We start from the raw sequence: 17,197 nt of genomic DNA on the forward strand, positions 1-17,197 counted from the left end.
AAAAGGAATAAGAGGGTTCACATGAGGAGTTATACCAGTATAACTATAGCAGTATAATTTTACCACTGTGATTATGCTGGTAAATTTCTCTGTTTAGACAATCCCTAAGCAACTTGATGTATTTTCTTTCAGCAGTGTCGGCTAGGGCTCCAGTTGCAAAAGATAAAGAAAGGCAATGCCTTTGAGAGCAGCAGAAGGAGAAGTCGATACAAAATCAGCCATGTGTCTATGCAGTTCCCTACTGGCAGAAGCTGTTTGTGCAGAGTAGTCTGTCCTGAACCCTGCCTACCAGTCCCTCACTCTCTGGTGAAATATAAGGACACCTCATGCCTCTCTTTTAAATTAATATTAGTTCTGCTAAGCATTTACACTTTTCATTTTCTAAGCACTATCCACAGATAAATATCTCATCACCCTGGGATCAGCTCTCAGCTGGATGCTATTTTAGCAGGAGACCACAACTCTATGGGCAACCAATGACAGAATGTCACTGTGGAGAGCCAATGTGACTTCAAAAAACCAAGCAAGAATAATGTCCATATAATGTAAAACAATTTCACACTTCAAATTAATAACATTCACTGCATCTTCAATCATGAGTTTCATTTTCATAGTAAAAAAAAATCTATACACTGTAAAAATTAATACAATGGATGGGTGTGTGTGGGAGAGAGACAGAGACTGCTGGCAATGATGATTATTATATATCATTGTTACCAGTGAGTTTCACAAGGTTGCTTTTTGAAGTTCTCTTTGACTGGCTTGCAGCAAATGGTATAACTCAGACAGAGAATGCAGAGATGTTTGCTGGTGTTGTGTCAAGTCCTTGGGCCCTGGTTTGGCACATTCATGAACAGCCTTTTGCAATTGCAACTGCAGAGGGAAGGAAATTGTGGGTCCCCTGAGATTTGGAGAAAACCAGTGATGGAATATTTTGTCACAGATGACCTGTGAAAAGGTAAAAGAGCAGATTGACTTTCTGGAGCTGCAAATAAGACAATTCTGCCCCTTGGTAACTGTAAACTGTACAAGCTATTGCTTCCACTATTGAGTCCAAAATGCCTCTAACACTGATAAGAGCAAAGCATAGTGCATGAGGCACTCTACAAGCTGTCCCTGGCCATTCTACTCAACCCTCCTTGACCATACCTATCCATTACCAGCATGGGCCTCCCTGTGTAGCTGAGCTGTATTTGGTAGACTTGTGATGTAAGATATGGGCAAATGCTCACTAAGTATCAGGTGGAGGACACCTAACTCATTTCACTTGTGACCTAATAGCAAACTGAACAGGGATTGCTAAACTCCACAGTTCAGGGACTGCCTTTATTGGTGTCTTGTATTACCGTTTTGCCTCTGTTATTATTAGAGATCGGGCACTGACAATGTACAAGACCACTACATGCTGTAGCTCCCATCATACTTCCTCTTATCTTTCAAAACAAACTGTGAAGATAAATAATTTTTCTCTGCTCACAGTCAGCCCAGTTTTCAGAAAAGACTGCCTAAAGTGGAGACCAAGGCCCAGATTCTCCAAGGCTGCTTTGTTCTGTTGTGTACAGCAGTGGCCTGAACAAACCAGAGTTCCCAGTGAAGAATTCCCCCTGTTACTTCACCACTTCTGCATCCCAAGCACAACAAGGGAAAAGCAGGCAGGAGGAATGTAGCACAGCTGAGCTCTGCTACCCTGATCCTCTGCTGGCATTGTCAGCAGGGTAAGTTAGAGCAGGATGCCTTGCTCCAGGGCCAGCTGCCCTTGAATCAAGAAGCTGGAGCCCTGTGGCCTCCCTCTCCCAACTAGATCGGAGCAAAGCTTAGATCTGTAGATAACTGGGCTCATAAATCCCACATATTTTTACATGCAGATAGACATTACACATGCAGAAAGGGATCGATGAATGTTAGGGCCAGCTTGCATGCAAGAGATGAATTTACACATGTAATTTAGGCAGCCATTTTTGAAAACTGGGTTTGATGAATGTACATCAAACATACTTGTCTAGACCTCACCCAGCTCTAGTTCATGCCATATGTTTTATTCTTTAGCTGCCTCTGACTGGTCTTTTTAAAAAGAAAATGTACACATAATAAATCTCTAGCTACTCACTTGCAGGTTGTTGTTGGCCCTCTCTGCCCCACACTTTTTGATTCTCAGGTCACACTTTGAAAAGCAATCGAAAAAATTACAGTCTTCATCTCCTGTGCAATTCTGTTCAAGGATATCCCTCATTTTAGGTTCAAAAAAGGCCATATCCACATCAATGGCAACCACCTGTGATCAAACAAACACATCAAAAGTGACACATGCACTGAAGGATGTAACTTTCAGGATAGGGTGACCAGATGTCCCATTTTTAAAGGGACAGTCCTGTATTTAAACCCTCCTGCAAGTGTCCCGACTTTTTCTTAAAAATGGGCAAATTGTCCCATATTTTCTGTCTCCTCCCCGCCACCATCAGTACTGGTGGGTCCACTCCTGCTTCTGGCTGGATCCCTTCTCGCCAGCCGCCCATCCACCAGCGGTGAGTGGGAGGGTCCAGTTGCCGATGATGGAGATGGGTGTGCAAGGCTGGTGGAGGGGTGAAAATGCAGTGCACAAGTCAGCCACTCCCCCACTAGTCTGTCAGCACAGTCCCCGCTGCATCCCAGCTCTTGGCCAGCAGGGCCCCATCCCATTTCCGGCCAGCATTGGCTGCACGCAGCTAGGCAGCAAGCTGCAGTGGCTGGTGAATGTGGGCAGGCGCCAGATGGCAGCCGATTATGTGTCGTCTCTGCTGCCCACCCATCGGCCCTTTACATGCTCCCCCTCTCGCAGTTCTCTCCCTGCTTTGTCCCTTCAAAATCCCCTCCAACCCCGCTGCTACTCCATATGCTCCCTCCCGCCCTCCTCAGGAAGGGCACGTCCTGCTCCCAGTACTGCGCGGAGAACCAGTCCCTACTCAGAGCATTCAAATCACCAACAGCCTGGTCGGCAGGCTCCTTCCTTCCCCCACAGCCTCTGGCTGGTCTGGCACCCCAGGAAAGCCAAAGACCCTCTGGCCCAGAGCGCTGGCCAGGAGGACCCAAGCCCTGCCTATGCCAAAGCCCTGCACAGCGTTGGCACGGGGAAGCCTTTATGCCCCTCAGCTAAGCTCTGGAGTAGTGGGGGGGGAGTGATTTCCAGCCTGTTCACACCCAGAAACTGGAGGCTCCACAGCAGCCCCTGGGGCACACACATCCCGACCTGCATCCTGCCCCCAGGGTATGTGGGGCTGCTCTGTCCCCTAGGCACCCTCCCCTGCTGAGCCACATCTCTCATGGTTCACTGAAGCCCCTGCAGTCAGGTTCCCTGGGCCCTGGTGCACAATGCATCCTGAGTGCTTAACCCCTTCCTGCCCATGCTGTAGCCTGGGGACAGGAGGTGACTGGGTTATGTCAGTGGCCAGCAGCAGCCTGGAGGTGTTAGCTGCTTTTCAACACTGTGCAGGTAGGAAGGGACAAGCTGCTTCCAGCCACATGAGAGTGGGAGAAGAGATGAGCTCTGCAAAGACACGGGCCAGGTCATCCCTTCTCCCCCCGGCCTCCCCTGTGGCTGGAAGCAGCTCCCGACTTCACTTAACTAACAGTGGGCCCAACTTCACTTAACTAACAGTAGTTGCAGTAATGATAACCAGTGTCACTCCAAGCTCTATGTGCTATTTGCAGAGGGGAGCTCTGTGATATACAGGGGATGTCTGCTCCTTCAACAGGCATTCATGTAATCAAGTGACATTCATGGTTCTCCTTCTGCTTATCTAGAAATATATCTATCAGTATTTCACAGCTGGTTGATGGTCAGCAGAGAGAATAAGGACTAAATGGATGTGAAGATTAAGCTATCATCTGACTCAATCTTTTTCTTTCTGAGGACCTGCCTACCCACCCCCACAACCCTGCTCCGAATATGCTTTAAAATCTCCAAGGCCCACCTGTTCCAGAACAACTGTTTTTCTGTATATAAAAGCCAGAGTCAGCATTTGGGGTAGCAAGCATGGCAATTGCCCAGTGCCCCATGCAACAGGGCCCCCGCAAAGCTAAGTTACTCAGGATTCAGCTTCAGCCCCGGGTGGCAGGGCTCGGGGCCCCGGGCTTCAGCCCCTTGTAGTGGGGCTTCAGCTTTCTGTCCTGGGCCCATCAAGTCTAATGCCAGTCCTGCTTGGTGGCCCCCCCTGAAACCTGCTCGTGGCCCCCCCGGACCCCTGGATGAGAACCACTGCTATGCAGGTTTGTTGCTCCAGTTCAGGCTTAAGAAATATTGGATGGGCAATGCAAAAAGGACCACACAGCTTCTGCAGGTGTTTGATTCATAACTGTCAAGTGGGTAGAAGATTTTAGTTTCCAGGATTGTCAATATAGCCCCTTTTACTTAAAAATTACAAAAATAAAGAAGGGGAGAAGGAAAGCCATCTATGTGATGACAGCTGCTTGCTATGGCACGTACAGTGCGGTCAATGAAGTGAGAACAGTCTCACCTCAGTGCTGTGAACGCTGTGAGTTACATTCAACCTTAATATCTAACAATGTAAACCTTCACTCAGAGAAGCCCACCTGTTTCAGATGAAGTAATTTGGTATAGATGGAAATGTTTGGAAAATGGACAAAGCACAGCTATATGCAATTACTCTGCGGAGAGCTTTAATTATAGAACTAAGCCTCCCAAATAGCAGCAGAGCTGAAATGTATGGTTGAATGACAGCTGGAATGACCCCAGGAATTTCAGATGTATGCACCTGGCAAAAGGCCAAATGGACTTTCCAAAACAAAGTCAAGGATAGGATCTAATTTTTGCAATTTTTTTCCCATGAGGGGAGCTCAGATCTTGAAGAAAGTAAACACACCTTTTAACTCCAGGTATCTTTAAGTTTCTTGGAAAGCTTGATAAGAGTGATGTACCCTGGGGAATTTTACAAGTTCATGCAGGTAACTATCAGAAATATGTCGACTTTCTTAGAGTCGGTAGTGCCTTGTCCCTGCTGTAGTTTCACTCTTAAATTCTATTGGAAAAATGTTGTTATTGCTGTTCACATGTGAAGTGGACCAGATCCTCATGTCTGGCCAAACTGTGCTTGATGTAGGACCCAAGGCAATGGCCCTCCTGGTCCTGAGGGCAGTCAGGAGCTAGTTTGTACCCTGGCATAAATTAAAGCTGCCTCAGAGCTGCTGTAACCTATGCTGGCTTGTAGTGGCCTCCCAGGTGCTGGTATGGTGGCAAGCATCATGGGACTATGTAGGGAGCCAGGTTGGCTTCCCTCCAAACCAGAGGGTAAAGAGCCACCCTCTCAGCCTGAGTGGGCGGGGCCAGACCAAGCTTACGCCAATCCCTGGAAGGGGAGGGCTGGGACAGGAAGTACAAAGGGCGGGGCCCTTTGCCCAGTGAGAGAAGCACCAGGGAGGGAGACAGACACAGGCTGCTGGCTGCTCCCTCCAGACCCTGCTGCCGACCCAGAGGAGGCCCTGGGCCATGAGGAACCTGACTGGGAGGAAGGCCTGTGGCGACCAGGACTGCCAGCCGCTGAGGACCTGGAGGGGCCAGGCTCTAGCCCGGGCCAGTGTGAGCCCGACACAGAGGGGGAGCTGGAGCTGCCAGCAGCGGAATACCCGGACGAGCTGGAGGGACCGGAGAGGCCCGCTTGAGAGATTGGGTAGGAAGTAGCCCAGGGGCAGAACTGCACCGTGGGGTGGGTGTGTTTGGTCAGCGGGCGCGGATGGCCCCCTGCTGACCCAGCAGCGGGACCTTTGCCTCCTGCCACTGTCAGGGCCCTGGGCTGGAACGCAGTGGAGTTGGGTGGGCCTGCGTTCCCCTACCCCGGCCAACCTGCCTTGGGTAGCAGAATTGCACACTACAAACCCATGCCGGCGCGCCCCGGGGCTTGAGGGGCACGCTGCGGACTCGTGCCGGCACACCTTTTCCGCTAATTTCCGAGCGCCCAAAAAGTGTGACTAAGGCCTGCCCGTGGGACCCTAGCTCTCCATTGCCCCTAGGGGCTTGGTGGACCGATTGAAACCTGTCACAGACTGCAACATGCTCCATTCCCCCTTCCATCCCCCCACAACATGTCCACTATACCAACGGGGTGGCAAAGAGTTGGCTTCACCATCTCTGTGCCAGCTGAGAATTTCCCTAGCTACTCTATTAGTGCAGCTTTCCAGCCACTATGCATTGGAGGAGCAGCATAAGGAGGAGGGAGTGAGCACTGAGGATCTAGCTGGTTATTTTGGAAATGAATCCAGAGGCAGGACGGTGTTACCCCAGATGTGTTTTTCTGTACACTAGCAGCATCATTTGTTTTAGGTTGGATGGGGATGGAGGGGCGCTCTTCTAGTCTTCTTTTTAATATTATTTTTATTCTATCGTAAAATGCAACAAACGACAAGATAAAAAATGAATCATAGACTCATAGGAATAGAAGGGACTTCGAGAGGTCATTTAGTCCAGTCCCCTGCACTCATGGCAGGACTAAGTATTATCTAGACCATCTCTGACAGGGGCTTGTCTAACCTATAAGCAAAATTTGCTTATAATATGCAGAGAATAATTAGAACATAAAAGGATATCTAAGATTAGCTTATCCAACCTCTTACTCCTGGGAGTTGTCATTACTCTCACAAAAAAGACATTGGTTTTGTTGAGATCGCTTGTGTAACAGATAATCTCATTAGTAAAAACTTACAAGTGCAGACCCAAAACCTTTTTCTGATTTACAATTTAAACATTGACAAGTCCCTTCACTTAATGGGCCGGATCTTGAATCCTGGGATAGCTCAGAAAGGGAGTGCAAAGGTGGCATCAAGCTACCCTCGCTTTCTTACAATGTTACCTTTTAGATAATTCCACTAAACAATACCGATTGACATTGCCAGGCTCCAGAAAGAGCCATGTCCAACTCTCCTCATCCAGAGGGAGAGTCCTGGCATTGTGGACACCTAGAAGGTAGGAATGAATCAGAGAGAACCATCTCCCACTAAAAGGTCTTGTAATTAAAAGTTCTCAATATTCTTTCACTCATCCTTGGTGAAATCTCTTGTCCCCTGAGCAGATATCAAAACTGACCATGTATGCTCAGTCAGGTCCAATTATAGCACTGTGTAGCATTCATGCTGCATCTGACTGAAAAGATGGTAGGCAAAACCTATCCTGAGGAATCTCTGTTGTGTCTTCCTCTGCTGAAATGATGAGATATTTTTAGCTTCTCTCTGAAATTCTCCAACCATTCCCTACTCAACTCCCATTTGGCACCTGAATAAACAATAAACGCTAATTGAAGGGTGAGGGGAAAGCATTCAAATTGCTTTCAACAGCTATAGGCTTAGGTAATATTTGTACAGCAGTTTGAAGATGTAAGTGTTAAATGGATGCTTGGTAAGTATTGATATTAGCAGTCATATTTCTGTAAGTATTCTACATTTATTATGAGTGCAGAAATTCCATTGATCTCACTAACTGCATGCATGATTTGAACACACTATGTATATACAAAAAGAACAAGAGTACTTGTGCATCGGATGCATCCGATGAAGTGAGTTGTAGCTCACGAAAGCTTATGCTCAAATAAATTTGTTAGTCTCTAAGGTGCCACAAGTACTCCTGTTCTTTTTGCGAATACAGGCTAACACGGCTGCTACTCTGAAACCTGTCATTATGTATATACAGTGTCTTGAGTGTATGCACACAATTTCCACTGAAATCAATTGAATTTCTGCCTGCAGAATGAATACAAAATATGTCCAGAAATGGGGTTAACAATACCACTACATTCTAAACATATAGAATCCTTCAATCTTAAAGAACAGCTCTATGCTAAAAAGTTGAAAGGTGACTCTGCAAGAATGGCGTCATGCGGTTCCAGATCTATTGCTTTTCAATTATTTCTAGATCTAATGTGCTCAGGGCAAAAGCACAAAGGATGTTTTTCTCTAACTCTCAGTCCTGCAAACTCAAGCCTTTTCTTGAAATTCAAACTGAGTTCTTGCCTTCCTGAGCATCACCCCCAGCAGTAGTTTCTCTGGGACTGATTCTGTTCCCTGTGACAGCTCTGCAAAGTCACTGCCTTCAAGTGGTGTCCACAGTAACACCTGAGGAATCCTGTTGCCATCAGTGGGGTTGCACAGGTGTAACTAATTACAATTAAGTAAACAGTTCTTTTCATAATGCACAAAAAAAGAACAGAACTCAACTCTCTCTTTTTGCCAGTTTGAGGTTTGCAGGAAAAAGTAACAAAAAAGTAGCTTTTTAGCACTAAAATAAGTGACTAGATTCTCAATGCACTCAGGAAGAAGCTCTGACATGGGGTGGCATTTTTTTCATACGCTCTTTTCAGCTCAGAACTGGATCTTAAACTGTGAGTACACAACCGAAGTACTAACTTACCGTGAGATCATTTCGGATAGCAAAATTCTCTGGTTTGATATCGCACAGGTGAAGCCGGTGAGAGAAATCATTATCAAAATGATTCACCATATCTAGGAAGCTGAGTGCAATGTCCGTTATTGCCTTCACCTTGCTTTTAGTGCCAGTGAAGGAGGGACCAACTGCATCCTCCAAGGGAAAAATAGTTTTGTGCCGGGCATGTCCAGCTGTGAGATGCTCCACAGCATAGAAGTGGCCACAGGAGCCGATGACCCGTAGGACATGTTTGCTGACGTCCTGCAGTAGACTGAAGTAGATATATTCTTCCTGCTGGAGTAAGGACCACATGCTGGCCACTTGTGCTTTCCAATGCAGACCTCTCCTCCTAGTCCATAAGGGTCCCATGGTGTTGTTAGATAATTCCAGACCCAGGACATTTTTGACCTCCAAAGCTACCATCAGCAGAAGTTCTGTCTCAGGAACATCCTGTGTTTCCACTTCATCAAGCAATCTGAGGCTCTGGTAGCTAGAGAAGATTTCCTTTTTGGATTTCAAGATGACTGGCTGGCCTTTCCAGTCCGCCCGGATGACCTTCTTACCTCTGTCGTAGTAAAGGCATTGCTTGTACACCAGCTTCTGTGCCACACACAAGTCTTCACAAAGGTCACCAGTCAATGCTCCTTTTCTGTAGTCAAGACACTAGAGCAAAGGAAGAAAACAGTTCACAGCAGAAGAATATAGTCAAGGAGCATTTCAGGGAGAAAGGGTCATCGCTGTTACAGTGTGACAAACATCATATTTAGACTCTCAGGTAAGGCTGTGATTTTTTAAACGTGCGTGGAGATCACTTTAAAGAAGTGATTCTTATGACAGTAGAGGGACTGTTTTTTTTCCTCTGGCCAGGTAAAGGGCTAGCACAGATGACCTACACTAGGTGTTTGCCATCTCTATTGTCTATGGGTCAGATTTTGATACCTTTGTTGACACCCCAGGATAATTTACACAGCCCTGCCTGAGTTATGGCAGTCTGTCCTCATCTCCTTATGGGTGGCAGCACTGCCCAGAATCTCCACAGCACTATGTGCCTCTGCCCCACCCCCAATCTGCCCCTCCCAGCCCAGCCACATTCCCAAATAACCTCTGCTTCAGGGCTCATGAGGGACTGGACTACTCAGAAGATGGCCTGTGGCTGCCATCCTCAGTTCCTGCACTGGGGGAATTCTCCTTCAGCTGGATCTGGGGCTTTTACAGCCCATTATATTGCTCTGTCTCTTTTACTGTACATTTCATGTGAAGACCTTATTCCATGTGAAATCCCATCAAAGTCAATGGGACTATTTGTAGACTGAGTTACTCCCCCAATAATATAATATAGATGACTGCAGCAGATACAATCTATGGAGCCCAGAATATGCAGGCTTTTTATAATATATAAATATAAATATATTATTCATTCTGTAAGCCAGAAAGGCTTCTTCAGTTAAGGTCTGTCTGGCAGACTGACATGCTTTAAAATGTATAGACGTACATATCAGATATCCTTAGTTAATTTTAATGCACTTTGGGTAATCTGGATTTTAAAAACCCAAGGAAATTGCTACTTGATAGTTGTATGGTCATTACAAATGCATGAAAGAACTAAAATAATATCTCCCCCCCCCATAATTGCTTCCATTCCTCCACTTGTAGACATGTAGGTAGCTTACATACTTCTGTGTCCATTCAGAAATTCCAGAAGTGCAGCTGCAGAGACAGTTGGGGTGGATCAGTGGACAAGATGATCCCAGATGTGGGGTGGAGGGAGAATAGTTTGTGTTGATGAAGGAAGCCAAACAGCTGGGAGGTGGCTTGATAACATTGGCTGCCCTCATTGCTTTCTGGCATTTGAACTTTTGTTTAAACAAGTAAGTTGACACTTCCAACTGTTTAATAGTTATAAAGACTGCCTGACCCCAGCCTAACTTCTTACTATTTGTTCTGTGTAGAGGAAACATGACGATAACATTCAAGTGCTGTTATTTTCTTAAAATAGTATCTGAGGTGTGCACCAAGGGAATATGCTCTGATGCTAGACAAGGTTGAAAGTTAAATATAAAAATATCTTTTTTTAAACACTCACTAAAATTGATATTTTGTTTTTCTTGTGTAAACATTCCCCAGTTAGCACGGGGAATAACTGTGAACTGGTAACATTGTCCACTGGGGACTTTGGGCATGAGGGGCAGGATGGAATCTTAAATCCAATAATGGTGCAAGGGGTGAATGAAGAGGTGATGAACTGGTTATCGTACTACATAGTAGCCAGTGATTCTTGTGACATTAGAAGGACAGGTATGACAGGTATCACTTGTGCTCTCACAGCCTAAAGAGAATGTTGCATTGATAGATGCCAGAAAGAAGAACCAGGTACACCAACTCTGTGTGCATGTGTATGCCCTGATTTTGTGTCCTCCCATACTGTATGTGCATGCAAATCAGGATGGACACACACATTGCAGTCCACGTGCACCTAACTTTGGTGACTCCAGAAGTACATGTGCAATTTTGAAATTTTGGTCTCATTTTTGAGGTATCTAATAACAAGTCGTCATTCTCTCTTACAAGTAAGAAACTTACTTTTTCTCTGCTGGAGTAGTTTAATAATTCCTACAATCTGTGACCTTACCTTTAAACAACTCCTAGAAGGAAGGTAACACACCAAAGTCCTTTTTTTTTTTTTTTTTAAGGAGCCTTAGTATTAGCTGATTAAAGAGCTTTGCTTCCTGAATGAGAAGATCACAGCCTAATATGTGCACTGCTACTATTAGGAAACTATAGGTCCCAGTCCTGCAATCAAATCCATGCATCCTGCCTGGAGCCCCATTGACTCAGCAGGGCTCCATGCATCCACAAGAGTCTCATGCATGGATCCAGTGGAGGTCTAGAAGAGCCCACACCTGGAAAACCAGCAGTGAAACATGGAAAAACATAGTATGCTTTCCAGTATCTGTTGTATTTGCTGTATCATTCTTACTGGTATTTCATAAGAAAGTGACTATGCAAAATATACAGCCACATCTACAACCCCCAAACATGGGACATGAATCCATTCTGTAATGGGCAAGGAATAGCTCTTAAGTCTGTTCTTTCTATCCAACTGAATTGGTTGATCTGTGCCTATTAACCTAACATCTGTCAGTCATGCATTCTTCAATTTGATTCTTCTTTATTGAGCTTTCACAGGGTTTCTTAAACCATGGTCCACAAGTCACTAGTGGACTGGGGAGCTGCTAATGTCACAGTGCTGAAATACGTGTCAGACTTCAAGCAGTGACATTTCCTGCTAATTGTAGATCAGCTCCAGGAATCAGGGTTTCCAGAGGCTTTTTTGCACAATTAAACTAAAACCATCTCAAACAAACCAAAAAATGCCAAGTACCTCTCTGCAATTTTAGAGGGCTTGTCCACATACAGAATTTGCAGCTGTTTAACTTAAATTAGTAACTTAAACTATTTTAGTTTAAAAAGTTCAACCTCTTCTATGAACTGGGTTTATTTATATCTCTTTAAAACTGGTTACATCAGTTTAACTAGCACCTGCAAAGTTACTCGTACAAGCGAATCCAATAAGCCAGGTTTAAATTAGTGTAAAAGAGTCCACACAGGGTTTTGCACCAATTTAACTAAATTGGTTTAAAATCATACTTACATGAGTGCAACTTTGTGTGTAGATCAGGTCTGAAGCCTTCTGTCTTTCCTGGCATGTGTTTCTTTGGTGTAAATTCTACTGTGAGCAAGTTTATGGAAGACTCAAAAATCAGAGAAGTCCTACAACAGGGGTTCTCAAACTGGGGGTTGCGAGGTTATTACATGGGGGGGGGGGTCGCGAGCTGTCAACCTCCACCCCAAGCCCCGCTTTGCCTCCAGCATTTATAATGGTGTTAAATATATTAAAAAGTGTTTTTAATTTATAAGGGGGGGTCACACTCAGAGACTTGCTATGTGAAAAGGGGTCACCAGTAAAAAATTTTGAGAGCCACTGTCCTGCAAGGAGCACAGAAACCAACTGGAAAGTTATGTAGACTAATCAGGGTAATGGTGGAGGTCAGGATGCAGGTAATGAATGGGAGATCAGTAGTAATAAAAAGTCCTACACTCTGAGGTGATGTTTAAAGGATATGCACCACCTACACCCTACTGAAGTGTTGTGCATTTCTTGTGCTGGCCCTCTATACAGGTATGAATTTCACCCTGTGAGAGAAACTAAAAAGCACCACTACAAAATAGAAGGGAATGTAACCAAGTATCCTCGCCCATTGGATTACAACAGGTCACTTTCATCTTGTTGCCCACTGAAAACACTGTCCTCGTATTATATTTTCCATATCACCAAACATGCCCCATGCTTCAGGAAAAGGATGGGATGGAAACCTGGAAAAGTAAGTTTTCATGAAAGGAGGATCTCTGCTCACAAGGCGGGTGTTCTGTAGCTGGATTGCATTTCCTATAACAGTGAAACCAAGTGTGGTGCTTAGAACATGTACACAGAGCAACTCCCAGCTAACGGAAGATGAGCTCAGTTCCTACTGGCTCCACCAGGAAGCTGTTCCTTTTTGGTTCAATTAGAGCCATTGCTTATGGACAACTTACGCCACTCTGGTGTCTGGCGAAACACTGGCGGAGACAAGGGTCCAAATGGCTCATCCCTGAAATCTCAGGGCTCAGGGCCTGAGAGGGAAATGTGAATGTAGCTGTTGCCGTTTAAAATAGTTGGCAAGGCTGCTATTAATTATTATTATTAAGGCAAGTCTTCCTTACTTATCTAGAACGTAGGAAAATGTATGATCATCAGTTGCTTGCTACTAAAATAGATTATTTAATTTCCATTTGGATTTTTTTCCACTTAACCCAAGCCTTTAAAAAAAAAAGACCCAGGCTTTTAATTGTAACCCACACTGCTCCACTTTTCTCTCTACAGAATTTCAGATCACCACATTTGGCTGAATAGTCTCACATGCTTTCTTGCTTTTTTTTTTTTAATAAATATTTTTAAATATCCCCTACCAGGAAAAAAATGTGGTGGACCATAATCTGAAGATGATTTCTGAATCGAATGTGATCTCTGCCTAAAAAGCTTGTAGAAATCACCTTATATTTGAATGCATGTGGAATGCTGAAGATCCCTTCTAAAATATTTCAGAAGGGATGCATCCGATGAAGTGAGCTGTAGCTCACAAAAGCTTATGCTCAAATTTGTTAGTCTCTAAGGTGCCACAAGTACTCCTTTTATTTTTGCGGATACAGACTAACACGGCTGCTACTCTGAAACCTGTCGGAAGTATAGTTGCACATATCTCAAACAGCAGAATCTTGGATCAGCTAACCTAAAGTATTAAACTACCCTGTTTTCCAGTACCAAAGAAGAGCTGAATATGGTCTGCAGATGTTTTAACTCCCAGACCTTTACTCCCCTATTTTTTAAAATCCATTAGAAGATGCTTTAGAAATATTTTAGTCCAAGCAATTAAGTGCTCTGTCTTGTTGAATTGACATTACCCTTCTGAGTAGAAGGAGTAAAATGCAGTCAGCATTGTAAAGCCTTTGCAAGTGGTAGCTTTTCAGCCCAATTCCCTTTTTCAGCTGCTTTGCTCTCTCCCTTATACACAGTGTAGCTTCACTGTAAGATTACTCCATCAGCCAGAGGTACTCGCCTTTTCCATAAACACGTTCACAGATCTAGTATTGTTGCATCAGACAGTCATTGGTTCCCAATACTCTGTATTGCAAAGAACGATGCTTGGACCATATTTTGCATCAAGGAAAATGAAGACATTAAAACATAATAATGCCAAGGAAATGCTATGAGTTTAAAAAACAGTCATTAAAAACTCGGGACGTTTTACGCGTTGCCTTTTTAAGCCCCTGAGTGCAAGAACTGAGGCACCGTCCGTGGGCTCCATTCTCCCCCGGCTTCTCCTATTTAAAGTGACGCTTTTTCACCAGTGACTATTTTTCACCAGTGGGTGGAATGAGGCTACGGTTAGTTCGCCTGGTTAGTATGGCCCGTTCTGTGCAGGGGAGAGCGACTGTACCAGAATGAGAGAGAGAAATGTAAACGGGATCTTAAAGGGGATCGGGGGAGGGGGATCACACCCAGTGTGCAGGGGCACCAGAGAGCAAAGTGGCCTCCTAGGGCCCTGGCGCTGAGCGTGGCGTGCTGACCTGGTACTTGCCATGCCAGCCTCACTCTGCAAGCGCGTGGGGACATACCAGCCTCGCCAGCATCCTGTGGCTTTTCTCGTCCGTGCAGCGCTCGGAGAAGACGCTCCTGTGGACAAGGAAGAGGAACGTGCTGCCCAGCAGCCAGCAGCCAGCCCAGCAGAGGAAGAACTGGAGCGTGCATCTCCTCCAGATCTTCAGCCTCAGCCTCTTGAAGCCAAGGATGCCCCGCATGGTCCGTCCTGGCAGGGGCGGCTTCACACACAGCAGCCGGTGCAGCAGCCAGAGGCAGGAGGGGGCTCCATGGAGATCAGTTTCGCTCCCACTTGTTCGGATCTGTCGCTGGAGCCATTGCAAGGAAGCAAATACCCACCCTCCACCCCCCGGGAGTTACTCGCTCAGTGGCCCGATCTGCCTTGTCCATGGGCAGTGGCTGGCAAATGACAACGTGCTCGCTGAGCAGCAGCAGCAGCAGCGTGCGTGTGTCATCCCCACGGTGCGAGCTCCTAACTGGGCTCTCTGTGATGGGAGCCCTGCACTGCATGGAAGTTACTCCCACTCTGGCCCTCGTACGGACTGATGCTTTTGCAAGAAGACTGAGCTCTCCTTTTGAATTGAAGCCACGTAGTTCCGCCTCTTTTGTCTGCTGTCTCCTGTGTCAACCAACCCTCCTACTGGAGTTACTAGGCAGCTTCTCTCCCCACCCCCTTTCTCCCGAAGTTTCACACACAAGAATAAAAGGGGGGTTGAAGCCTTAATTAGAGCGGCTCTGTGAATCTTTTTAATGCTGGTGGCGGCTTGACACTTTTAAGAGACAGCCCGAAGATGGATGGCCCGTCTGCATGAAGCGTCTCTAGTGAAAGGGGGACAAAAGTTGATTATTGAAGGATATTTTATGCTGTTTGAGTTCCCGTGAGGTTTACTACCCACAGGAGGGAAACAGCAAAAGCAACCCAAGTGCCCACTTACAAATGCAGGAGCACGTGTGCCGCTGAAAGTGGTGTGAACAAAGTGTGGGGAAGCCTGTCACCTGCTGGGAATAGCAGCTTTGGTCAGCCAGTGCTTAAAGTGCAGCCCTCCGCGACCTGGGCTGGGTTTTCATGTGATGTTTTGCTGGGTCTGTGATCCCTTGTGACCCCCCCCCCCCCCCGCACACTTTAAGCACTGCATGTCCCCCCCCCGCGCAAACACACACACACACACACTCACTTTAAGCACTGCATGTTACACTCCCCCGCAAACACACACACACTCTTTAAGCACTGCATGTAACCCTCCCCTCCCCCCAAACACACACATACTTTAAGCACTGCATGTTATCCTTCATCAATAACACCAGCTCAAAACCTGGGGACCTGCAGTATTTGCACTGCACTCGCTAATGCACTCTCACAAACAAACCGAACAGGTCCCTGCCCCCAAAGAGCCAGCATTCTAAGAGCTCAGCTGTGGTTTTCAGCACACAGGGGTATCGGGATAGTGACTGTTTGCTGGGAGCCCTGTGTATGTCTGGGGCATAGGCACTGCTGCACTTTTCTAGACAGGGAGGGTGTGGTCATCTCACCACAGAAGTGGCAGCTCCACCAGTGGCTGGTGTGGTGAGGTGTCGGCCCCTCTCCGCCTTGTGTGAGAGACTGGTGTTACTGTGGGGGCTACCTTCATTCCCTAAGAGCAAGGACTGCAGTTATGATTGGCCCCTGTGCTGCGCAGGATGAGAAAGAGGATCCTTGCATCCTGTCCCCACTCCTGGGCAAGCACTCAGGGCTGTGCACAGTCTGGCCTTCACGCAGAACACTGGGCTCAATTCTTCCCCCTCCCCCCATCCAGTTAAGTAATAATTTACTCTTTGGGTAAGCCCATCACTTTCATAGAATAAGGTGCAATTCAGCATAGCAAGAGCATCTGATTCTGGCCCACTATGAGATATGGCACTAAAGAGAGGACCAGATTCTTCTGCCCTCACTCTTATGGAATTGTACCTCATTTCATGAGCGGTCCCCTTGCAGCAAAATGCATTGAATTCAATGGGACTACCCACCAAGTAAAATTTTACTTAACACGAATAAAGATGGCAGAGTATGGCGCACAGGTGGAGTGAGAGTAAAGGACAAGGGCAAACTGTGAAAGATAATACAATAGTATAATATATGCAGTGTGTAAGTCACTACTTGGGAGTTTTGTTAGTAATTTAATTTCACTCATTTAATTTCACCAAGTGGTGGTCAGTATTGGATAGCTGAGCACAGTGAACCCAAAAGATGAATGTGCTGCAGCATCATGTCCAAATTCATCAGGCAAAATCTCTCTCTGCCTGGCCCAAGACACAACAAAGAAAGATGTGTCTATTGACACAAAGGAATGTTACCTCTCAAAGCAGCAAGGAATCCCTGTGCTGCAGGGATAAAATCGTGTGTAGCAAGCATGCTGTGGGCCACGCCTTTTGCATGCTTAGCACAGATCCCTTGGCAGGATGGAGCAGGGCTTGAAGTAATCTTTTAAAAAGTGTATGACAGACATGAAAAATATGGAGAGAGGAAAAGGTTACAGATGACACCTTAGCCCTCAAGCCTTCTTGAGGCTGTTGGGGGAGGAGGGGGAAATGAGAAAAAGAAAACAAAAGTACTGCTATTTCAT

At 45.9% G+C, this 17,197-nt stretch overlaps 1 protein-coding gene across 1 annotated transcript; it reads right to left on the reverse strand.

Annotated features, from left to right (window-relative positions):
* Positions 1–524: 524 nt before the first annotated feature.
* On the reverse strand, positions 525–15,189 carry DIPK1C (divergent protein kinase domain 1C). The gene is made up of 4 exons (XM_048840106.2): positions 14,615–15,189; positions 8,387–9,064; positions 2,108–2,272; positions 525–948 (listed from the first exon to the last, which is right to left on the reverse strand). Exons 1-4 carry the CDS (start codon positions 14,795–14,797, stop codon positions 727–729), a joined length of 1,248 nt encoding a protein of 415 aa, XP_048696063.2. The 5' UTR covers positions 14,798–15,189; the 3' UTR covers positions 525–726.
* Between the last annotated feature and the right edge of the window lie 2,008 nt (positions 15,190–17,197).

The sequence above is a fragment of the Caretta caretta genome, chromosome 2 (genome assembly GCF_965140235.1).
Source record: "Caretta caretta isolate rCarCar2 chromosome 2, rCarCar1.hap1, whole genome shotgun sequence".
NCBI classification, from domain to species: domain Eukaryota; kingdom Metazoa; phylum Chordata; order Testudines; family Cheloniidae; genus Caretta; species Caretta caretta.

Coding starts and splice junctions, on each gene's coding strand:
- DIPK1C (XM_048840106.2), bottom strand. CDS start 14,797: ATGCGGGGCATCCTTGGCTTCAAGAGGCTGAGGCTGAAGATCTGGAGG. Junction 9,065..14,614: donor ACAGGATGCTGGCGAGGCTG/GTATGTCCCCAC, acceptor CCTTTGCTCTAG/TGTCTTGACTACAGAAAAGG. Junction 2,273..8,386: donor CTATCCGAAATGATCTCACG/GTAAGTTAGTAC, acceptor GTTTGATCACAG/GTGGTTGCCATTGATGTGGA.